At 44.2% G+C, this 25,418-nt stretch overlaps 1 protein-coding gene across 1 annotated transcript; it reads left to right on the forward strand.

Moving 5' to 3' along the window:
- Positions 1 to 19,011: 19,011 nt before the first annotated feature.
- Positions 19,012 to 23,490, forward strand: gdf6b (growth differentiation factor 6b). The gene is made up of 2 exons (XM_024443451.2): positions 19,012 to 19,479; positions 19,872 to 23,490. The coding sequence occupies exons 1-2, from the start codon at positions 19,125 to 19,127 to the stop codon at positions 20,768 to 20,770; spliced, it is 1,254 nt and encodes a 417-aa protein (XP_024299219.1). The 5' UTR covers positions 19,012 to 19,124; the 3' UTR covers positions 20,771 to 23,490.
- The last annotated feature ends 1,928 nt before the right edge of the window (positions 23,491 to 25,418 follow it).

Here is a 25,418-nt window from a genome sequence, read left to right on the forward strand (position 1 = left end):
TTGCATTTAAGAGCAGTTGGAGGCCACGGAAGGAGAGTTGTATGGCATTGAAGCTCGTCTGGAGGTTAGTTAACACAGTGTCCAAAGAAGTGCCAGAAGTATACAGAATGGTGTCATCTGCGTAGAGGTGGATCAGAGACTCACCAGCAGCAAGAGCGACATCATTGATGTATACAGAAAAGAGAGTCGGCCAAAGAATTGAACCCTGTGGCACCCCCATAGAGACTGCCAGAGGTCCGGACAACAGGCTCTCCGAGTTGACACACTGAACTCTATCAGAGAAGTAGTTGGTGAACCAGGAGAGGCAATAATTTGAGAAACCAAGGCTGTTGAGTCTGCCAATAAGAATGTGGTGATTGACAGATATCGAAAGCCTTGGCGAGGTCGATGAATACAGCTGCACAGTAATGTCTCTTATCGATGGCGGTTATGATATCGTTTAGGACCTTGAGCATGGCTGAGGTGCACCCATGACCAGCTCTGAAACCAGATTGCATAGCGGAGAAGATATGTTGGGATTCGAAATGGTCGGTAATCTGTTTGTTAACTTGGCTTTCGAAGACCTTAGAAAGGCAGGGTAGGATAGATATAGGTCTGTAGCAGTTTGGGTCTAGAGTATCTCCCCCTTTGAAGACGGGGATGACCGGGGCAGCTTTCCAATCTTTGGGAATCTCAGACGATATGAAAGAGAGGTTGAACAGGCTGGTAATAGGGGTTGCAACACTGGTGGCAGATAATCTTTGGAAAGAGAGGGTCCAGATTGTCTAGCCCAGCTGATTTGTACGGGTCCAGGTTTTGCAGCTCTTTCAGAACATCTACTATTTGGATTTGGGTGAAGGAGAAGCTTGGGAGGCTCGGGCAAGTAGCTGCGGGAGTACGGAGCTGTTGGCCGGGGTTGGGGTAGCCAGGAGGAAAGCATGGCCAGCCGTAGAGAAATGCTTATTGAAATTCTCGATAATTGTGGATTTATCGGTGGTGACAGTGTTTCCTAGCCTCAGTGCAGTGGGCAGCTGGGAGGAGGTGCTCTTATTCTCCATGGACTTTACAGTGTCCCCAAACGTTTTGAAGTTAGAGCTACAGGATGCAAATATCTGTTTGAAAAAGATAGCCTTTGCTTTCCTAACTGACTGCGTGTATTGGTTCCTGACTTCCCTGAAAAGTTGCATATCTCGGGGACTATTCGATGTTAGTGCAGTCCACCACAGGATGTTTTTGTGCTGTTCAAGGACAGTCAAGTCTGGGGTGGACCAAGGGCTATATCTGTTCTTAGTTCTACATTTTGTGAATGGGGCATGCTTATTTAAGATGGAGAGGAAAGCACTTTTGAAGAGCAACCAGGCATCCTCTACTGACGGAATGAGGTCAATATCCTTCCAGGATACCCCGGCCAGGTTGATTAGAAAGGCCTGCTCGCTGAAGTGTTTTAGGGAGCGTTTGATAGTGATGAGGGTTGGTCGGTTGACCGCGGATCCAGTTTGCACGCAGGCAATGAAGCAGTGATCGCTGAGATCCTGGTTGAAGACAGTAGAGTTGTATTTAGAGGGCAGGTTGGTCAGGATGATATCTAAGCAGGTGCCCATGGTTACGGATTTAGGATTGTACCTGGTAGGTTCCTTGAGGATATCTAGCTTAGGTTGTAGGATGGCCGGGGTGTTAAACATGTCCCAGTTTAGGTCACCTAACAGTGCAAACTCTGAAGATAGATGGGGGGCGATCAATTCACATATGGTGTCTAGGGAACAACTGGGGGCCGAGGGTTGTCTATAAGAAGCGGCAACGGTGAGAGACTTGTTTCTGGAAAGGTGGATTTTTAAAAGTAGAAGCTCTAGTTTTTTGGGCATAGACCTGGATAGTATGACAGAACTCTGCAGGCGATCTCTGTAGTAGAATGCAACTCCGCCCCCTTTGGCAGTTCTATCTTGTCGTAAAATGTTATAGTTAGGAATGGACATTTCAGGATTTTTGGTGGCCTTCCTAAGCCATGATTCAGACAAGGCTAGGACATCCGGGTTTGCAGAGTGTGCTAAAGCAGTGAATAAAACAAACTTAGGGGGAGGCTTCTAATGTTAACATGCATGAAATCAATGCTTTTACGGTTACAGAAGTCAACAAATGAAAGCGTCTGAGGAATGGGAGTGATTCTGGATGCTGCAGGGCCTGGGTTAACCTCTACATCACCAGAGAAACAGAGGAGGAGTAGGATAAGAGTACGGCTAGAGGCTAAAAGAACTGGTCGTCTAGTGGGTTCAGAATAGAGAGTTATTAAAGGAGTAGTTTTCTGGGCGAGGAAGAATAGACTCAAGGCATAATATACAGACAAGGGTATGGTAAGATGCGAGTACAGTGGAGGTAAGCCTAGGCATTGAGTGACGATGAGAAAGGTTTTGGCTCTAGAGGCACCATTTAAGCCAGCTGCATGCCGAGCAGGGCTGGAGGCTCTGCAGTGAAATAAAGAAAAAATTACTAACCAAAACAGCAATAGACAAGGCATTTTGACATTAGGGAGATGCATGTGTAGCAGAGTGATCATAGGGTCCAGTGAGTAGCTAGGCAAGCTGAAGGCACGGCGATTCAAACCGCTAGCAGGCCGGGGCTAGCAGCAGGCTAGCAGATGGGCCTCAGGGGGACGTCGCAACAAGAGTCTATTGAAACCCCCTCTCAGAAGGTTACGTCAGCAGACCAGTTGTGATGGATCGGCGGAGCTCCGTGTCGGCAGCAAAGGGTCCAGGCCGATTGGCAAAAGAGGTCATTGAAGCCCAGGAATTGCTTGATGGAATCTCTTCAGCTAGCCGGGAGATGGGCCTAGTTCGAGGCTATCTCCAGGCTAACTACTAGCTAGTAGCTAGTTAGCTGGCTAGCTTCAGAAGGGGGTACTGGTTAAAAAGTGTAAAAATAGCCATCCCACATTGGGTGAGGTGTGTTGCAGGCAGTGGTGGGCCGTCAGGGCCAGCAAGGCCTTCTCTGCTGGCCTAAACATCATCAGAATATATATATATTTTTATAAATTTTCCCACAAATGTGTATTCAATTATTCCCCAGAGTAAGAGTTATACTCTTCATTTCATAGCTTTCCTCTTGGTTGCACTGCTTCCAGCCCCAGGTTGAGATTGGAGGGCTGGTCTTTATGTTAGATCTTTTATCCAATCATATTCAGCCATCATGTGTTGCCAGGGGTCTAAAACCTGCCCTCAGGCCTTCAGAATCAACAGTGCGGGCGTTTGTAGCTTAAAGTGAATGGAAATGACAATTTAGTGTCAACCAATCAGCTTTAGAGTTGGCTATTGTACGCCTGCTGGCTGGCTCCAGTGTTACACAGGAGCCAGCTAGCAGTCGTAGTGCGTGCACGTCTTTTGATTGGATTACCAATATTGAGAGGCAAGTCCTATGGGCAGGTCTATGCAGAACTAGGAAACTGAATTTGATCAACTAATTAATTTGCGTACTACTAAGCTGTTTTTTCAACCCACAATGGCGGAAGGAGGAGAAGATATCGATTTGGTCGAGGATATAATTATAACGCCATTCTCAAGACGAACTTTTCAAGAAAGCCGACGTTACAAAGCCTGTCACAGGCGGGAAAGGGGTTTGTTCGCCAAATTCAAAGTTCCAACTACGAGCGCTATCAATTACTCACAGGCTCCGTGAAGCACTTCAAACTGTACTGCTGGGAATACCTATTATTTGTAAGTGATCGATTTGGCAAACTTGAGTTGTCTAACCAAGGCAGCAACGAGACACCAAAGTACGGCTGGGCACTTACAAGCAATGGTGCTTTTGAAAACTTTTGGGGACACCCGAGTGGATCTACAGCTCAAAGAACAAGCGCGCAGGGCAACGGAGCTGCACAATGAAAAGGTGAAGAAAAATAGGGAAATATTGAGACTGGTGTTTTGTGGGATGCTGGCTTTCTAGTCGACTCCGGGATGCTGGCCTTCTAGGCAGAGATCTGTTCTTTTCATTGGCCAGTCTGAGATATGGCTTTTTCTTTGCAACTCTGCCTGGAAGGCCAGCATCCCTGAGTTGCCTCTTCACTGTTGACGTTGAGACTGGTGTTTTGCGAGTGCTATTTAATGAAGCTGCCAGTTAAGGACTTGTGAGGTGTCTGTTTTTCAAACTAGACACTCTAATGTACTTGTCCTCTTGCTCAGTTGTGCACCGGGCCTCCCACTCCTCTTTCTATTCTGGTTAGAGCCAGTTTGCGCTGTTCTGTGAAGGGAGTAGTACACAGCGTTGTACGAGATCCTCAGTTTCTTGTTAATTTCTCGCATTGAATAGCCTTCATATCTTAGACAAAGAATAGACTGACGAGTTTCAGAAGAAAGGTCTTTGTTTCTGGTCATTTTGAGACTGTAATCGAACCCACAAATGCTGATGCTCCAGATACTCAACTAGTCTAAAGAAGGCCAGTTGTATTGCTTCTTTAATCAGCATGACAGTTTTCAGCTGTGCTAACATAATTGCAAAAGGGTTTTCTAATGATCAATTAGCCTTTTAAAATGATAAACTTGGGTTAGCTAACACAACATGTGTAACGGTTCTCTTTTGGTGAAGGAGAGTCGGACCAAAATGCGGCGTGTAGATTGCGATCCATGTTTAATCAACAAACATAAAACATGAATCAATACAAAAACTACAAAAAAACAAACGTGGAAACGTAACGAAAACCGAAACAGCCCTATCTGGTGAAAACACAGAGACAGGAACAATCACCCACAAACACACAGTGAAACCCAGGCTACCTAAATATGGTTCCCAATCAGAGACAATGACTAACACCTGCCTCTGATTGAGAACCATATCAGGCCAGACATAGAAATAGACAAACTAGACATGAAACACAGAATGCCCACTCAGCTCACACCCTGACCAACCAAAACATAGAAATATACAAAGTAAACTATGGTCAGGGTGTGACAGTACCCAAGGTGCGGACTCCGACCGCAAAACCTGAACCTATAGGGGAGGGTCTGGGTGGGCATCTGTCCGCGGTAGCGGCTCTGGTGCTGGACGTGGCCCCAACTTCACCGTAGTCTTCCTCCACCTTGTCCGCTTCCGTGACCTCCTAGCCACGGCAACCCTACTTAATAACACGGGACAGAGGGGCAGCTCGGGACAGAGGGGCAGCTCGGGACAGAGGGGCAGCTCGGGAGTGAGGGGCAGCTCGGGAGTGAGAGGAAGCTCGGGAGTGAGAGGAAGCTCGGGAGTGAGAGGAAGCTCGGGAGTGAGAAGAAGCTCGGGAGTGAGAAGAAGCTCGGGAGTGAGAGGAAGCTCGGGTGTGAGAGGAAGCTCGGGAGTGAGAGGAAGCTCGGGAGTGAGAGGAAGCTCGGGAGTGAGAGCTTGGGAGTGAGAGGAAGCTCGGGAGTGAGAGGAAGCTCAGGCAGGTTGATGGATCTACCAGATCGTGGCTGGCTGGTGGTTTCGGCAGATCCTGGCTGACTGGCAGATCCTGGCTGACTGGCAGATCCTGGCTGACTGGCAGATCCTGGCTGACTGGCGGATCCTGGCTGACTGGCGGATCCTGACCGACTGGCGGATCCTGACCGACTGGCGGATCCTGACCGACTGGCAGATCCTGGCCGACTGGCAGTTCTGGCAGATCCCGGCTGACTGGCGGATCTGGAAGAGTCTGGTTGACTGGCAGATCTGGAAGAGTCTGGTTGACTGGCGGATCTGGAAGAGTCTGGCTGACTGGCAGATCTGGAAGAGTCTGGCTGACTGGCAGATCTGGAAGAGTCTGGCTGACTGGCAGATCTGGAAGAGTCTGGCTGACTGGCAGATCTGGAAGAGTCTGGCTGACTGGCAGATCTGGAAGAGTCTGGCTGACTGGCGGAACCTGGCAGACTGAAAGATCTGGCTGCTCCACGCTTACTGGCGGCTCTGGCTGCTCCATGTAGGCCGACAGCTCTGGCGGCTCCGTGCAGACTGGCAGCTCCTTGCAGACTGACAGCTCCTTGCAGACTGGCAGCTCCTTGCAGACTGGCAGCTCCTTGCAGACTGGCAGTTCCTTGCAGACTGGCAGCTCCTTGCAGACTGGCAGTTCCTTGCAGACTGGCAGCTCCTTGCAGACTGACAGCTCCTTACAGACTGACAGCTCCTTGCAGATTGGCAGCTCCTTGCAGACTGGCAGTTCCTTGCAGACTGGCAGCTCCTTGCAGACTGGCAGCGCCTTGCAGACTGGCAGCTCCTTACAGACTGACAGCTCCTTGCAGACTGACAGCTCCTTGCAGACTGGCAGTTCCTTGCAGACTGGCAGCTCCTTGCAGACTGGCAGCTCTGGCTGCTCCATGCAGACTGACAGCTCTGGCTGCTTCATGCAGACTGACAGCTCTGGCTGCTCCATGCAGACTGACAGCTCTGGCTGCTTCATGCAGACTGACAGCTCTGGCTGCTTCATGCAGACTGACAGCTCTGGCTGCTCCATGCAGACTGACAGCTCTGGCTGCTCCATGTAGACTGACAGCTCTGGCTGCTCCATGCAGACCGACAGCTCTGGCTGCTCCATGCAGGCTGGCAGCTCTGGCTGCGCTGAACAGGCAGGAGACTCCAGCAGCGCTGTAGAGGAAGAAGGCTCTAGCTGCGCTGAACAGGCGGGAGACTCCGGCAGCGCAGGAGAGGAGAAAGGCTCCGACAGCGCTGGAGAGACGGGAGACTCCGACAGTGTAGGAGAGGCGAGGCGCACTGTAGGCCTGATGCGTGGTGCTGGTACTGGTGGTACTGGACCGAGGAAACGCACAGGAAGCCTGGTGCGGGGAGCTGCTACCGGAGGGCTGGGTTGTGGAGGTGGTACTGGATAGACCGGACCGTGCAGGCGCATTGGAGCTCTTGAGCACCGAGCCTGCCCAACCTTACCTGGCTCGATGCCCACTCTAGCCCGGCCGATACGAGGAGCTGGAATATACCGTACCGGGCTATGCACCCGCACTGGGGACACCGTGCGCACCACTGCATAACACCGTGCCTGCCTGGTCTCTCTAGCCCCCCGGTAAGCACAGGGAGTTTGTGCAGGTCTCCTACCTGGCGTAGCCCTACTCCCTGTGAGCCCCCCCCAAATTTTGGGGATGACTCTCGGGCTTCCTTGCCAACCGTGTTCCCTCATGTCGCCGGCTCCTCTCTCCGGCTGCCTCTGCTCTCCTCGCTGCCTCCACCTGTTCCCATGGAAGGCGATCCCTTCCCGCCAGGATCTCCTCCCATGTATAGCAACCCTTGCCATCCAATATATCGTCCCATGTCCAATCCTCATTGCGCCGCTGTTGCTGCCTTTGTTGCTTCTCCTGTGGCTCCTGCCTGTTGACACGCCGCTTGGTCCCAGTTGCGGTGGGTGATTCTGTAACGGTTCTCTTTTGGTGAAGGAGAGTCGGACCAAAATGCGGCGTGTAGATTGCGATCCATGTTTAATCAATAAACGTAAAACACGAATCAATACAAAAACTACAAAAAAACAACAAACGTGGAAACGTAACGAAAACCGAAACAGCCCTATTTGGTGAAAACACAGAGACAGGAACAATCACCCACAAACACACAGTGAAACCCAGGCTACCTAAATATGGTTCCCTGCAGCAGGGATTTTGGACCACTCCTCCATACAGACCTTCTCCAGATCCTTCTGGTTTCGGGGCTATCGCTGGGCAATACAGACTTTCAGCTCCCTCCAAAGATTTACTATTGGGTTCAGGTCTGGAGACTGGCTAGGCCACTCCAGGACCTTGAGATGCTTCTTACGGAGCCAATCCTTAGTTGCCCTGGCTGTGTGTTTCGGGTCGTTGTCATGCTGGAAGACCCAGCCACGACCCATCTTCTATGCTCTTACTGAGGGAAGGAGGTTGTTGGCCAAAATCTTGCGATACACGGCCCCATCCACCCTCCCCTCAATACGGTGCAGTCGTGCTGTCCCCTTTGCAGAAAAGCATCCCCAAAGAATGATGTTTCCACCTCCATGCTTCATGGTTGGAATGGTGTTCTTGGGGTTGTACTCATCCTTCTTCTTCCTCCAAACACGGCGAGTGGAGTTTAGACCAAAAAGCTCTATTTTTGTCTCATCAGACTACATGACCTTCTCCCATTCCTCCTCTGGATCATCCAGAATGTCATTGGCAAACTTCAGACGGGCCTGGACATGCGCTGGCTTGAGCAGGGGGACCTGCAGGATTTTAATCCATGACGGCGTAGTGTTACTAATGGTTTTCTTTGAGACTGTGGTCCCAGCTCTCTTCAGGTCATTGACCAGGTCCTGCCGTGTAGTTCTGGGCTGATCCCTCACCTTCCTCATGATCATTGATGCCCCACAGGTTGAGATCTTGCATGGAGCCCCAGACCGAGAGTGACTGACCATCATCTTGAACTTCTTCCATTTTCTAATAATTGCGCCAACTCTTATTGCCTTCTCACCAAGCTGCTTGCTTATTGTCCTGTAGCCCATCCCAGCCTTGTGCAGGTCTACAATTTTATCCCTGATGTCCTTACACAGCTCTCTGGTCTTGGCCATTGTGGAGAAGTTGGAGTCTGATTGAGTGTATGGACAGGTGTCTTTTATACAGGTAATGAGTTCAAGCAGGTGCAGTTAATACAGGTAATGAGTGGAGAACAGGAGGGATTCTTAAAGGAAAACTAACAGGTCTGTGAGAGCTGGAATTCTTATTGGTTGGTAGGTGATCAAATACTTATGTCATGCAATAAAATGCAAATTAGTTAATTGAAAATCATACAATGTGATTTTCTGGATTTTTTTTTAGATTCCGTCTCTCACAGTTGAAGTGTACCTATGATAAAAATGACAGACCTCTACATGCTTTGCAAGTAGGAAAACCTGCAAAATCGGCAGTGTATCAAATACTTGTTCTCCCCACTGTATATAGATATTCCATAAAAGAATCAGCCTTTTCCAGCTACAATAGTCTTTTACAACATTAAAAATGTCTACACTGTATTTTTGATCAATTTGATGTTCTTTTAGTGGACAAAAACAAGGACATTTCTAAGTGACCCCAAACTTTTGAACCGTAGTGTATGTTAATGGGATATTTGAGCTTTTTATATTTAACAACTTTGCTAAAATTTATTAAAACCTGTTTTTGCATTTTACATTATGGGGTATTGTAGATTAATGAGGGGGGGACAATTTAATACATTTTAGAAATAAGGCTGTAATTTAACAAAATGTGGAAAAAGTAAAGTGGTCTGAATACTTCCCGAATGCACCGTATTGCCAGTATACATTGATTGAATCATGTCATATGTTTAGCCCCTTATACCACTTTCAATAACTTTGTAGAACAGTCGTGTATGCCAAATAGAATCAAATGCTTTTTGTAAATCGATAAAGCAAGTGTACATTTGTTTATCTATCAGGATGTGTAAGGTGGAAAAAATGATAATTTGTGCGATGTTTTGGTATGAATCCAATTTGGCTTTTACTAAAGACATTCTGCTTATTTTATTTATTTATTTTATTTTACCTTTATTTAACCAGGTAGGCAAGTTGAGAACAAGTTCTCATTTACAATTGCGACCTGGCCAAGATAAAGCAAAGCAGTTCGACAGATACAATGACACAGAGTTACACATGGAGTAAAACAAACATACAGTCAATAATACAGTATAAACAAGTCTATATACAATCTGTGAGCTGCTCTGACAGTTGGTGCTTAAAAGCTAGTGAGGTAGATAAGTGTTTCCAGTTTCAGAGATTTTTGTAGTTCGTTCCAGTCATTGGCAGCAGAGAACTGGAAGGAGAGGCGGCCAAAGAAAGAATTGGTTTTGGGGGTGACTAGAGAGATATACCTGCTGGAGCGTATGCTACAGGTGGGAGATGCTATGGTGACCAGCGAGCTGAGATAAGGGGGGACTTTACCTAGCAGGGTTTTGTAGATGACATGGAGCCAGTGGGTTTGGCGACGAGTATGAAGCGAGGGCCAGCCAACGAGAGCGTACAGGTCGCAATGGTGGGTAGTATATGGGGCTTTGGTGACAAAACGGATTGCTTTGTGATAGACTGCACCCAATTTGTTGAGTAGGGTATTGGAGGCTATTTTGTAAATGACATCGCCAAAGTCGAGGATTGGTAGGATGGTCAGTTTTACAAGGGTATGTTTGGCAGCATGAGTGAAGGATGCTTTGTTGCGAAATAGGAAGCCAATTCTCAATTTAACTTTGGATTGGAGATGTTTGATATGGGTCTGGAAGGAGAGTTTACAGTCTAACCAGACACCTAAGTATTTGTAGTTGTCCACGTATTCTAAGTCAGAGTCGTCCAGAGTAGTGATGTTGGACAGGCGGGTAGGTGCAGGTAGCGATCGGTTGAAGAGCATGCATTTAGTTTTACTTGTATTTAAGAGCAATTGCAATTCCTTATTAATTAAGGAAGTTTAGACCTCTTACATTGATAATACTACAGAAAATCTTCCCCACGTTACTGTTCAAACAAATGCCTCTGTTGTTAGGGTCAAATTTGACTCTGTTCTTAAAGATTGGAGTTATGAGTCCTTCATTCCAGATGTCAGGGAAATAACCTACAGTTAGGATCAAATTAGACCTTTTTAATATAGTCAATTGAAATGTTGCACTAGTGAATTTGAGCATCTCATTTAGGATGCCATCAGGTCCACATGCTTTTTAAAATTTGAGGGCCTGAAGTTTCTTATAAAGCTCCTGGTCAGTAATTGGGGAGTCCAGTGGATTTTTGATTGTACTTTATAACTTTTTCTAATCCATTGAACTTCTAATGAATTTGGCATTGTTCTGCGTTTGCATCAATTTGAATGGTGTTGTAGAGTGTTTTAAAATGGGTCATCCATATGCCACCATTTTGTATCGCTAATTCCTCTAGTTTCGGTTATTTCGTTTTTTGTTTTCAATTTTGCCAGAAGTGTTTGTGTTTATGTACTCCTTTATTAGTGTCAGCTGCTTGCTGTTGTACTGTGCTTTTTTGGTTCTGTGTACTTTTATAGAGTTTTAAAGTCTCAGAGTCATGAAGGTGTAATTCACCATTATTTTGGGTCTCTCTGCTTTCGGCTTGATGGAGTTCTAAGTTTTTTCCTTGTACTTTTACAATCTACATCAAACCAGTTGTCATCTGTGGTCTTTTTTGGTTAGTTTTTTTATACATTTCACTTGTGCTTCTCTTGCCGATTGCCTGAATATATAATTTTTTCAGTTTCAACCAAATATGAGATTTACCAATTTTGAAGAGATCAATGAGATTTTGAAGTTTTTGTAGTTGCAGCTTCTCTCTAGGAGTCTCTACAGTCAGTGCTACAGCACCTTCTTCATGACAGGCAACTCCTTTGCCATCTCCTCCTTTACCTGCACTAGCTCTCTCCTCATGGTGGCCTTTACCTGCTCAAGCACTGTGGTAAGGCTCTCTCTCAGCTCTTGGACAGAGTTCTTCAGCTGGTTCCTGCACTGGTTGATCTGGTCCTGTAGAAGCTCTGTGTCTGGGATGGAGGTGGTGTAGCTGGGGGGCTGCTCCTTTAGCTCAGTAACCCATACCTCTAACAGAGCCAGCCTGTCTCTCAGCAGGCTGATGGTGGTGTGATCTTGGCTCTGGTGGTAAAAGGCAGGCAGGGGGAGGATAGGCCTGTTGCGTGGATCTGGGCCTGGGCTACTGTTGTTGCAGTGCCTGAGGTGAGGGAGAGGTTGGGGTGCTGTCCTTGTCCTTTTTCATTTCCGCTATCTCTCCCTGGGTGGGTAAGTCCTGCACAAAAGAGCTGAGTGGAGCCTCACTGCCCTGGACCATGACAGTGCCATTCTGGTACACGTTTACCGCCAGAAACCTGTTTTACTGGTCCTTTTCACTGTCCTCAAAAATGTGTATTTGCCTTCACTTGCAGATGCCTTTCTTTTGTTGTGTAGCTGAAATGCCTGGTTACAGTAGTGTGTTATGTGTAAAATAACAGGTTTGTAACAGTCCTGTTGTGTGAGCAGTCAGCAAAGAAAGTTTCCAGTCTGAATTCTGTGTTTAAAATTGATTCTCCTCTTCTCTGATTTGATTTCTGCTGGAAATTCAAAAAAAGAGGGCGGGTCTATCAGTCTCTGCTGTTGCTGGTGTTGCTAGCACTGCATCAGTGGCCATGTTTCTATGGTTACCACCAGTAAACACTTGGATCTAGCCAGTAAGCTAACTGACAAATTTGAATGTAGCTAGCTAGCATGATTAAGATAACTCTTTTAACTCACACTCTGTCAATATTTTCCTCCTGTGTTGATCTTCAGTTGTACAATTTGATTACCTATGTATTTTTTGCTAATTTAATCTTGTTAATCTCACTCTTAACAACCAGAAAGTTAGAAAAAGTCAGGAGCTGTTCTTCTGCATAACTGCCTGTCTCTCTCTTATAACCCCAGGAAAATGTGTTCTAAAGCTGAACTCCACGCTGGGCACCAACTTATTTGACTCTGACTACAAGATGCTGCACGTGCTGGTGCCAGGCTCCAACCCCATTGAGGTCCGTACCTCCCCCCTTCTCTTCATCGCATTTTTGCTGCCCGCCATGACGGTGGATGAGTTTCTACGGAGACGGCATGGTGCAGAACCTGGCCCTGTTCCTCAGGGTTCCCACCAACATGATCCGTATTACTAAGATCGGAGGATAGCGGCTCCAAGCAGAGGAAGAGACGCCCCCGGTCACACAGATCAAATCAAATCGTATTGGTCACATACACATGGTTAGCAGATGTTATTACGAGTGCAGCTCAAAATTCAAAAGGCACTCGCACATCTGAGCAATCTTTTTGCAGGTGCATGGTAATAGTTGAACAAGATGACAGACAAAGGAATCCGCACACTGCTCTTGATAGTATCACTGATCTTTAATAAGCTTACGTATCGGCCTCACGGCCTTTGTCAGAGCTTTTACGAGTGTAGCGAAATGCCAGCAGCATACCACCCTGCTGGCTTGCTTCTGAAGCTAAGCAGAGTTGGTCATGGTCAGTCCCTGCATGGGAGACCAGATGCTGTTGGAAGTGGTATTGGAGGCACTCTTTCCTCTGGTATAAAAATTAAAAACAATGCCCCAGAACAGTGATTGGGGACATTGTCCGGTGTAGGGTGCCGTCTTTCAGATGGGATGTTAAACGGGTGTCCTGACTCTCTGTGGTCACTAAAGATCCCATGGCACTTATCGTAAGATTAGGGGTGTTAACCCCGGTGTCCTGGCTAAATTCCTAATCTGGCCCTCATCACGGTCACCTAATCTTACCCAGTTTATAATTGGCTCATTCATCCCCCCCTCCTCTCCCCTGTAACTATTCCCCAGGCCGTTACTGTAAATGAGAATGTGTTCTCAGTCAATTTACCTGGTTAAAAAAATGAATAGATGCTTGTTCTTCCAGTTCCGACAGTGCAGTAATATCTAACAGGTAATCTAACAATTCCACAACAACTACTTAATACACATAAATCTAATTAAAGGGATGGAATAAGAATATGTTGAAAGCATGCCGCCGACAGAGATGGTCACTTCGAGTTCTTAGGAAACTATGCCGTATTTAGTTTTTTTATGTATTACTTCATACATTGTTACCGCAGGAAATCTTAAGTCTTATTACATACAGCCGGGAAGAACTATTGGAAATAAGAGCAATGTCAACTTACCAACATTACGACCAGGAATACGACTTTCCCGAAGCGGATCCTCTGTTCGGACCACCACCCAGGACGGATGATAGCGGGGTGAACAGGCAGTGGCTCAGGTGGTTGTTGTCCTTGATTATCTTTATGGCCTTCCTATTATTCTCTGTAGCGAATGTAACATCTGTCTCCATGAAATACTTTACTGGCATGGAGGCAACTGGACTGGAGGGAAACACCACCATGCTACTGGGCTAACTTCACAGATATGGCCATACTCACCAGTGGCATGCCCTCTCAGAAAATTATTAAAGAACACTCAATATTCACTCCATTGTAGTCATATAGGGCAATGGGTTCTTCACGATTTGAAAGGGTGTGCTTCACCACTTATTACAAATGGCAATGATACAAATAACTGTCAATTGTAAGCATATGTGGGAACTCCTTCAAGACTTTTGGAAAAGCATTCCAGGTGAAGCAAATATAAAATATATTTTGATTTGTTTAACACTTTCTTGTTTACTGCATGATTCCATATGTGTTAATTCATAGTTTTGATGTCTTCACTATTATTCTACAATGTAGAAAATAGTAGAAATAAAAACCTTTGAATGAGTAGATGTTTTAAAACGTTTGACCGGTAGTGTACATATACTGTATATTTTTACAATAACAAACCAGAAAACAGACAGATTTGGAGCATCTGTTGATGAATGTATAACTTCAACTATCCTACAGTGTAATGTTTGGTGATTATTGAATCAAAATTATGTTTCTATTAAATGCTAGTTGCAACATCAAAAACTGGGACTTATTTATTTATTTTTGATTCCACCTACCAGCTCAGTTTTTGGGATCAACATGCTTGTTTACTTTTTTTGCAGTGGTACTTAGGTAAAATGTAAAAATACTACTTAAGTTGTTTTTGATGTATCTGTACTTAACTATTTATATTTGACAACTTTCACTTTTACTTCACTTACATTCCTAAAGAAAATAATGTACTTTTTACTCCATATATTTTCCCTGACACCAAAATGTAGCTGTTACAGTTTCAGATGCTTAGGACAGAAAAAGGGTCCAATTCAGGCACTTATCAAGAGAATATCCCTGGTCATCCCTACTGCCACTGATCTGGCAGACTCACTAAACACACATGCTTCATTTGTAAATTATGTCTGAGTGCTGGAGCATGCCCCTGGCTATCAGTAAATAAATGAAAAACAAGAAAATGGTACCATCTTGTTTGCTTAATATAAGGGATTTGAAATTATTTATACTTTTACTTTTGAGTATATTTGAGCAATTACATTTTCTTTTGATACTTAAGTACATTACATGACCAAGAGTATGTGGACACCTGCTCGCCGAACATTACAAAATAATGGGCATTAATATGGAGTTGGTTCTCCCTTTGCTGCAATAACAGCCTCCACTCTTCTGGGAAGGCTTTCCACTAGATTCTGGAACATTGCTGCAGTGACTTGCTTCCATTCAGCCACAAGGGCATTAGTGAAGTCGGGCACTGATTTTTGCCGATTAGGTCTGTCTCGCAGTGTCACGTCCTGACCTTAGTTCCTTTTTTATGTCTCTTTTTTAGTTTGGCATTCTATGTTTTTGTTCTATGTTTTCTATTTCGATGTGGCCTGGTATGGTTCCCAATCAGAGGCAGCTGGCAATTGTTGTCTCTGATTGAGAACAGTTATTTTCTGTTTAGTGTGTTGTTTCACCTGACAGGACTGTTTAGTTTCTTTCATTCACTTTGTTATTTTGTTTTGTGTGTTCTGTTCTAATAAAATAACATGGACACTTACCACGCTGCATATTGGTCCGATCCTTCCTACTCCCCCTCAGACGAAGAGAAGAAACCTTACACGCAGTCAGCGTTCCAATTCATCTCAAAGGAGTTCGATGGGGTTGAGGTCAAGAATCTGCACAGGCCAGTCTTCCACACTGATCTCGACAAAGCATTTCTGTATGGACCTCGCTTTGTGCACGGGGGCATTGTTATGCTGAAACAGGAAAGGGCCTTCCCCAAACTGTTGCCACAAAGTTGGAAGCACAGAATCGTCTAGAATGTCATTGTATGCTGTAGTGTTAAGATTTCCTTCACTAGAACTAAGGGACCTAGCTAAACTGTGAAAACTATTCCTCGTCCACCAAACTTTACAGTTGGCGGGTAGTGTTCTCCTGGCATCCGCCAAACCCAGATTCGTCCGTCGGACTGCCAGATGGTGAAGCGTGATTCATCACTAGAGGTAGGTATTCCCAAACTGGGCAATGCCGTCGAGGGTATGCCAAATAAAAATGTGATTCACATTTTAAAAAATATTTATATTTTCTTAACATTTTCAAACAGTACATTTGTATTTTCCAACAAGGCTATACATTTGGGTGAGTTTTTTTTCTCACCTGAGTAGCCCGAGCTTCCCCTCGGTCCAGAGCTACCTCAGTCCAGTGGGGCCCGTTGTTAGGTTTCCTAGGCCAAGGTTAGCGGCGAGGGTCGCCACTCAAGGGACACTAAGGAGGTGGACTAAGACAATTATGGAGTGGGGTCCACGTCCAGCACCAGAACCGCCACCGCGGACAGATGCCCACCCAGACCCTCCCCTACAGGTTTAGGTTGTGCGTTCGGGAGTCCGCACCTTAGGGGGGTTCTGTCACGCCCTGGTCAAAGTATTTTGTGTTTATCTTTATGTATTTGGTCAGGCCAGGGTGTGGCATGGGGTTTTTGTAATTGTGGTGTGTTTGTCTTGGGGTTTTGGTGGTGGTATTGGGATTGTAGCTTAGTGGGTTATCTAGCAAAGTCTATGGCTGTCTGGAGTGGTTCTCAATCAGAGGCAGGTGCTTATCGTTGTCTCTGATTGGGAACCATATTTAGGCAGCCATATTCTTTGAGTTTGTCGTGGGTGATTGTCCTTAGTGTCCTATGTGTACTCTCGGTTAGTTTGCACTAGATAGGCTGTTTCGGTTTCGATTACGTTTATTGTTTTGTGTAGTGTTCGTGTTTCTTTGTTTGATTAAACATGAATCTCAATCGACACGCTGCAGTTTGGTCCGACTCTCCTTCATCACCACTAGAAAACCGTTACAAGCTCCTGGTATATGTCCATTATGTTTATTGTGGGTCAATTAAGGTAGACATCCTCTTCTGGAAACCAGAACAACATGAGAGGATATTTTTAAAGTACTGGACAGCTTTGTGACATCAAATGGACTTTGGTGGTCAGGATGTGTTGGTATCTGTACTGATGGCGCACAAGCCATGACAGGGAGACATAGTGGAGTGGTATAGCACATGCAAGCAGAAAGACATTTGGACACTACAGTGAAAATGGTTAACTTTGTTAAAGCAAGGCCCCTGAACTCTTGTGTATTTTCTGCATTATGCAATGATATGGGCAGCGACCATGTAATGCTTTTACAAAATACAGAAGTGCGCTGGTTATCAAGGGGCAAAGTATTGACATGTTATCTGAGCAAGAGAGCCTCATCAAAATTGCAACAAGCGGTTCTGTGAAAATTGAATTGAATCAGAAGCCACTGCCAGATTACTGAGTTTCTTGCCTTGGCAAATCGTGCTGTTAAGACACTGAGGCCCTTTGTAACCATGTACCTATGTGAGAGTGGATTCTCAGCCCTCACTAGCATGAAAACTAAATACAGTCACAGACTGTGTGTGGAAAATGATTTAAGACTGGGATTCTCTCCAATACAACTCAAAATTGCAGAGTTATGTGCATCCTTTCAAGCACACCCTTCTCATTAACCTGTGGTGAGTTATTCACCATTTTTGATGAACAAATAAGGTTTTATATGTAAGGTGGCTAAATAAAGAACAAAATTATTGATTATTATTATATTATTATTTGTGCCCTGGTCCTATAAGAGCTCTTTGTCACTTCCCACGAGCCGGGTTGTGATAAAAACTCACACTCATTCTTATTTTTAATAAATGTATCGTATAGTGTGTGTGTGGCAGGCTTACAATGATGGCAAAAAAACAACATTTGAAAGTGCGCTGACCCTGGTGCTAGAGGGGGTAGCAGCTAGAGGTTGAATGTTTGAAGGGGTACGGGACTATAAAAAGTTTGGGAACCACTGCTCTAGAGAACTCGTTTCCACTGCTCCAGAGTCCAATGGCAGAGAGCTTTCCACCACTCCAGCTGATGCTTGGGATTGCGCTTGGTTATCTTAGGCTGCTCGGCCATGGAAACACATTTCAAGAACCTCCCGACTAACAGTTCTTGTGCTGATGTTGCTTTCAGAGGCAGTTTGGAACTCGATAGTAAGTGTTGCAACAACCGAGGACAGCCGATTTTTATGCGCTACGTGTTTCAGCACTCGGCGCAACCGTTCTTTGAGCTTGTGTGGCATACCACTTTGCAGCTAATCCATTGTTGCTCCTAGACATTTACACTTCACAATAACAGCACTTACAGTTGACCGGGGCGTCTCTAGCAGGAAAGACATTGGACAAACATATTTGTTGGAAAGCTGGCATGCTATGACGGTGCCACACCGAAAGTCACTGAGCTCATCAGAAAGGTCATTCTACTGCCAATGTTTGTCTATGGAGATTGCATAGCTGTGTGATCAATTGCATACACCCTTCAGTAATGGGTGTGGCTGAAATAGCCAAATCCATTAATTAGAAGGGGTGTCCACATACTTATATACAGTATAGTTATATTGAAAACCAAATACTTTTAGACTTTTACTCAAGTAACTTTAGACTACTACTCTTTTCTATTAAGGTATCTTTACTTTTACTCAAGTATGACGATTGGGGATTCTACTTGTTCCACCACTGCTCTTTTAACGCTTGTCATGTTGTTCTATGATAAGACGCTGTCCATGGTGCTGAAAGGAGCATCGATCGTTTTCTTTCTGTCCAAGCGCTTGCGTAGTTTATTCACTAGGGGGCGGAAACCTCCATAAATTGTAATAGTTCCATTCTTGAGGAATGCGCTGAAATGGCTGGAGAGACACAATCATGACTGGATATTAGATGTAGTCTAATTTCAACAAGGAATGCTGTTGATATGAATAATGTTTTAAACCGACAGAACTCACCAGTGTTGTTTAAGAACTGTGTCATGGGAAGGAGAGGTGAATGTGCCAACATTTGCAGTAAATAGAACACACGAATGCATATGAAGAAGTACACCTGCTGAAGGTAACATGATAGCTAAGAAATACATGACGGCTGTTGTGTCAGGCTCCTGGAAGTCTTTGTATTTGACCATGTCTTTACCAGGATAGTAAACTAGGACATGATGGTTTGATTGCTTTCCTACCATGATATAAGTTAGAACCCGCCGGTCCACTATTAGCAGCGAGTGAATTCCAAGCTGGGCGTGTTTTTGCGCTCCTTTTAGCCCAGTTGACGATCCCGTGTGGAGCACACTGCAAAGTCGGCACTTGTTGAATGTGGATGAAGTCCAGCTTCGATAGTGCCCGTGGTCCCTTCGCCACATACTAAGCATCTACTCTGACACATATTTGACATTTCGCTGACGTTTTTTTATCAATCTATTTATTTTTGAAAATTATGGATTTCTATCAAATAACCACATTTTACGCGGTCCTCACATGTGTATGGGATTTACCATGTTTTCAATCATTTACTATTTTCGTTCCGTCTGCCTCAAAGAGCAGCAAGGTCCCGAAAGTATTTGATGGACGAGAGGCAAAATATTTCAAAGATATCTACTCATCATCATCATCATCATCATCAAATGAGCGGTATTACAAGGGTGGGTTCAAAGATTCAGTTGAACCACACGACTACATGCTTTCAATTTACAAGACTTTCTCTACAGCCGAAAAATTGGGGCTGAACGCAAGTTTCTTTCGGTCGTCAAAAGCAGCTAACACTATAGCAAGTTTTGTGGACATCGGCCAAGGTATGTAAAAACCATTGAAGACACGTTTAAAATAGCAGTTTCCATTTGGAATGTTTCCCTCGTCCACTCACCATGAGTAGCCTAGGAAATGTGTTATGAATGTTTGTGTAACGTAGCCACATTTCTGACTGTATATATCAGTCATGTTTTATCTTTAAAATCCCAAATCTACAATCAATCTACAAGATTGAACTAATCCTCCATTTAATGCTAAAATACTCATATTTACAGCCTATTATATTATAGGTGGACTGTTTTGAAATTGTCAGTGTGATTTTCATAAACTGAAGATAAACAAGGGGGAAAAAATCCTATTGCATGAAAGTAATTTCTTTAAAGAATGCTCTCCCCCGAAAAAGTATCTGACTGCAATTATTTAATGCCTTTCACAGATGACCTCCCACTCTCCCCTTTGCGAAGACAGCAGTATCTGTTTGACGTCTCAACCCTCTCAGACAGAGCCGAGGTGCTGGGGGCTGAGTTGAGGATATACACCAAAGTGTCTGGGAATTTCAGGATGTTGGAAATGGAGCCAGTGGACATTCAGCTACTCTCCTGCCGCTCTCAGCAGCTGCTGGATTCCAGAACGTTGGATCTTCAGGAGTCCCATCGGCCCAGATGGGAGGTGCTGGATGTGTGGGAAATATTTAAGGACAGGGATCACCTCACACAGGGGAGCCAGTTCTGTCTGGAGGTCAAGGCCATGCTGGACAACACTGAGAGGGAACTTGACTTGCATCATCTGGGCTTTCACAGAAATGGTCGCTCACAACAAAAGAAGGCCATTTTAGTGGTGTTCACCAGGTCCAAGAAGAGACAGACCCTTTTCAGTGAGAGGAGAGAAGGAAGGACATTGATTGGCCATGGGGAAAAGGGGAAAGAGAGGGGCCCTCGTTCTAATTCCAAAGCCAGCCGGAGACGCAGGACGGCGATATTGAAGAATCGCCATGGGAAGAGGCATGGCAAAAAGTCAAAATCGAGATGCAGCAAGAAGCCGTTGCATGTGAACTTCAGAGAGCTGGGCTGGGACGATTGGATCATCGCTCCTCTGGATTACGAGGCGTACCACTGTGAGGGCGTGTGTGACTTTCCTCTGAGGTCACATCTAGAGCCCACAAACCATGCCATCATACAGACCCTTATGAATTCTATGAACCCCAGCAACATGCCTCCTAGCTGCTGTGCCCCGTCCAAACTCAGCCCTATCAGTATTCTCTACATCGACTCAGGAAATAATGTGGTGTATAAGCAGTATGAGGATATGGTGGTTGAGTCGTGTGGTTGTAGGTAATGCCTTTTTGGAAAGGCTGTGTTTTGAGTGGGAATGAAATGTGATCATCAGGGCCTATCTGGTGTGAAGGCAATACTTTAAGCTACCTGATGGTCTGGATCCCAAATGGCACCGTTTTCACTATGTAGTGCACTACTTTTGATCTATAGGGCTCTGGTCAAAAGTAGAGCACTATATAGGCAATAGGGTGTCATTTGGGACACAGATGAACAGAGAGCCTTGTCTAATATTGTAAAATGGTGTGGTGGGATTAATAATCACCTGCCCCAAACTAAGCCATGTTCATTTCTTCTTCCCTGGTCTGGTTCTCAGTTTAAGACTGGTAAGCGAGGCTACTTCTTCCCTGAACCCTGTTACGTGTTTTTATTTACCAGTTAACGGGAGGGACACTTCTAAACACCCAGCAAATGACTGAAAATCAAAATGTGTCATATCAATGTAAAAACATAATTCAAACAGCAGAAGTCCTTTCATAGTTCCTTGGCTTGGCCTTTGACTCGAGAGGATGCTTGAGTGCTACTCAGAATGTAAAGCCTTATTGAGTTGCAACGTCTGTGTAATTCAAGTGCACTCCCACCCAAAATGCCCCCAGGCTTAGCCTACTTAGCCAAGGGCTCAGTCTGTGTTCCAAATGGCACCCTATTCCCTACATAGCTACATAGTCTAGTGCACACAATATATAGGGAATTGGGTGCCATTTCAGACGTAGTCATGTTGTGGTTAGATACAAGGTGATAAAATAATGCCCATGGGCCTTTTCCTGTAATGCACTGAGATTCATATTACCATATGTAAGCACTTGATATGGAAATTATAATTTATGTTCTGTCAATAAGTTATTATATTTTTGTTGTTGGAGTTTGCTGTCGGGGTTTAATACCTATCATGTTTTGGTCCTGTACAAGATTGTATTTCAGGTCCCATAAATGAACAACAACTTTGAAGGCTTAACAAAGCCTTCATGAACCATGTGTAGATGGTTCAGAACGTATGTATTAATAAGAAAATTCATACTATTTCAAAGGTAACGTACAGTATGGGGTTTGTAAAGCATCTAATGAAGACCTTATAAATTATGGTTTCAGAAAGTCTTAAAAGTTGCTGTTTGTTTAAAGAGGGACCATATTTCAAAACTTTAAAGATTGTATTTTGTAAAACTTATGGTGTAGATTTGAACAAGCAAAGAATGAGGGAGCCTTAACTGTTAAAACAGGAAATTATTACGAGTCAGAAAAAAGACCCCTGTGTTTTTGCAATGATATACTGCTCCATAGTTTATAGACCTGTTACTTTAGAGTGTTACTTTAGAGTGTTACTTTAGAGTGTTACTTTAGAGTCATCTTTGTTGTATTTTGTATTTTACTTTCTATTTCCTACTGGAACTCAAAACCAATTTATTTAATATTCTCTAACAAATTTAAAACAGAAGGTACATTTACAAATGTTTTTTATTTTTCTTAACTAGGCAACTCAGTTAAGAACAAATTCTTATTTTCAATGACAGCGGGTTAATTGCCTGTTCAGGGGACGAACAACAGATTTGGATACAAGTCCAACGCTGTAACCACTAGGCTACGCTGCCGTGTATTGGTGATAATGTCCCGACACTGTGTCAAAAAAACTAATGAGATCTAATTATTCAAATACAATTGTAAGAAAAATACATACTGAATGACAAATTAATGATAACAACAATCAATTAAATTATTTAACCAAATGATATATTCCTTTTTTTACCTGTTAAGGTTACATGTTTTATATAATAGTATATTAAATTATCTTTCGTATTATGTATTTTGATTATATTTTCCAAAATATGTGTATCATTGTGGTTTGAACTGATTTGCGTTACTCGATTGTGCAGTGTCACTATAGTCCAGTGGCGGTCGGTGACGTTTAAGATGAGGGAGGACGATTATTTTCTTTATGAGCATGGCTTTATTTCTATTACAGCATATTGGATGACTGTTATTCATATTTCATTCACCTAGCTCAATGTAACATCAACAGGTTTAGGCTATTACATGATACTCACATTTTTCCTGTACACATCATGAGGTTGCTACAATTTAGCCTATGAATGAAATTTACCACATAGATGCACAGGTCGATTAATCAAGGAGACAGACAGTGACACATTCAGTACCACCTTGAACACTCTTGCCTGCATCTAGCTGATCAAGGGTGTGATCATTAGTCCGACAGTTCCAAACAAGAATTTCTATTGGACAAACTCAGGAATGTTTATCCTCATTTCGTTCCGTTTGCTTAAGTTTCAAAAATGTTTTTCAACAGAATCTGTGGAATGAATACACCCTTGATCACACGCAAACAAAGTTCACTTTCGTAACACCCATACAAACAGCAGGATAATTTTGCTCAATGTAAAATTCCTTCATGTATCTGTGCGCTCTCCTCTTCTCACATTTTCCCTTCGCTTGTAGACTTCCATGCATAAAACGTCAGCTGTCTGTGACCAAGCAACAAAAAAAACAAGCCAAACCTTCATATCATAACCGCCAACCGCTACACACAAACTATCTACATCGCCGAAGCAACTAGAAAAAACACATTAGTAAACCCGCGACAATCATGCAGTACAGTGTACAGTCAGCAAGCAGTTTAGTGGTTACACTGGCGAGCCCCAGTTGCAATAGATTTATCAAATCAAAAGCTTACCTTGACTTGGAAGAGTTCCAGTGTTGGATAGCCATAGCCAGCCAGCAATCATAGCCTCCCTCTCTGTTTGAGTAGGCTAAACTAGCTAGCTGCATTTGCTAGGTAAGTGAAAGTAAAAACAAACAAAAAATATATCTCTTGCTTCTTCATTTTGGTGTTCATTTTGGTGTTCGTGCCTGTGGGACCCATTTTCAATGTTTACTAAAAGAAAAGTAATACAATTAATTATTTCTTCAACCTGAGACTCATTGGCCTTGACTCATTTTCTGTGAAGAACATGTAAAATAACACATTTTCATTGAGTGCACACTGTGCACCCCCTTACACATTTATATTACATATGTGGTGTTTGGGTCCACTGGACCCGAGGGTAATAAAAGTGTGGAAAAGTGTGTGTGTAGGTGAAAACAAGTAAAACTTTAACAAAAAGGTTTGCTGTGTGCCTTCACTCTGTCTTCATCCTCCCTGGGCCTGCTGTTTCAACGTAGCACCAATAACCTGTCTGTCTGTCTCCCTGCCTGTCTGCCTGTCATCTGCTTTTTTCGCACTCTTTACCCTTTACCCTCCCAGTTAGGGGGAGTGATGAGCTCTACAGCAGAGTCTCACAACTCAATCGCTGGTTGAAAACTGTTTTCTGCCCTCCCAAATGATAGAATTTGTAGATAATTGGCCCTCTTTCTAGGACTCACCCACAAACAGGACCAAGCCTTGCCTGTTGAGGAGTGACGAACTCCATCCTAGCTGGAGGGGTGCTCTCATCTTATCGACGAACATAGACAGGGCTCTAACTCCCCTAGCTCCACAATGAAATAGGGTGCAGGCCAGGCAGCAGGCTGTTAGCCAGTCTGCCAGCTTAGTGGAGTCTGCCACTAGCACAGTCAATGTTGTCAGCTCAGCTATCCCCATTGAGACCGTGTCTGTGCCTTAACCTATGTTGGGCAAAACTAAACATGGTGGTGTTCGCTTTAGCAATCTCACTAGAATAAAGACCTCCTCCATTCCTGCCATTGTTGAAAGAGATCATGATACCTCACATCTCAAAATAGGGCTACTTAATGTTAGATCCCTCACTTCAAAGGCAGTTATAGTCAATTAACTAATCACTGATCACAATCTTGATGTGTTTGGCCTGACTGAAACATGGCTTAAGTGTGATTAATTTACTGTGTTAAATGAGGCCTCACCTCCTGGTTACACTAGTGACCATATCCCCCGCGCATCCCGCAATGGTGGAGGTGTTGCTAACATTTATGATAGCAAAATTCAATTTATATTAAAAAAACGTTTTTATCTTTCTTCTAGTCATGAAATGTATGCAGCCTACTCAATCACTTTTTATAGCTACTGTTTACAGGCCTCCTGGGCCATATACAGCGTTCCTTCCCTGATTTCCTACCTTGTAGTCAAAGCAGATAATATTCAAATGTTTGGTGACTTTACTATTCACATGGAAAAGTCCACAGACCCACTCCAAAAGGCTTTCGGAGCCATCATCGACTCAGTGGGTCATTAAAGATACCATGGCACTTATCATAAGAGTAGGGGTGTTAACACCAGTGTCCTGGCTAAATTCCCAATCTGGCCATCAAACCATCACGGTCACCTAATAATCCCCAGTTTACAATTGGCTCATTCATCCCCCCTCCTCTCGCCTGTAACTATTCCACAGGTCGTTGCTGCAAATGAGAATGTGTTCTCAGTCAACTTACCTGGTAAAATAACGGATAAATAAAACATTAAATAAATAGTGGGTTGTGTCCAACATGTCTCCGGACCTACTCACTGCCACAGTCATACTCTGGACCTAGTTTTGTCCCGTAGAATAAATGTTGTGGATCTTAATGTTTTTCCTCATAATCTTGGACTATCGGACCACCATTTTATTACATTTGCAATTGCAACAAATAATCTGCTCAAACCCCAACCCAAAGGAGCATCAAAAGTCATGCTATAAATTCTCAGACAACCC

Source organism: Oncorhynchus tshawytscha, linkage group LG13 (genome assembly GCF_018296145.1).
Source record: "Oncorhynchus tshawytscha isolate Ot180627B linkage group LG13, Otsh_v2.0, whole genome shotgun sequence".
Taxonomy (NCBI): domain Eukaryota; kingdom Metazoa; phylum Chordata; class Actinopteri; order Salmoniformes; family Salmonidae; genus Oncorhynchus; species Oncorhynchus tshawytscha.

Excerpts from the sequence above, each read along its gene's own strand:
- gdf6b (XM_024443451.2), top strand. The coding sequence starts at position 19,125 with ATGGATTTCTATCAAATAACCACATTTTACGCGGTCCTCACATGTGTA. Across the intron at positions 19,480-19,871 it reads TTTTGTGGACATCGGCCAAG|ATGACCTCCCACTCTCCCCT; the intron begins GTATGTAAAAAC and ends TGCCTTTCACAG.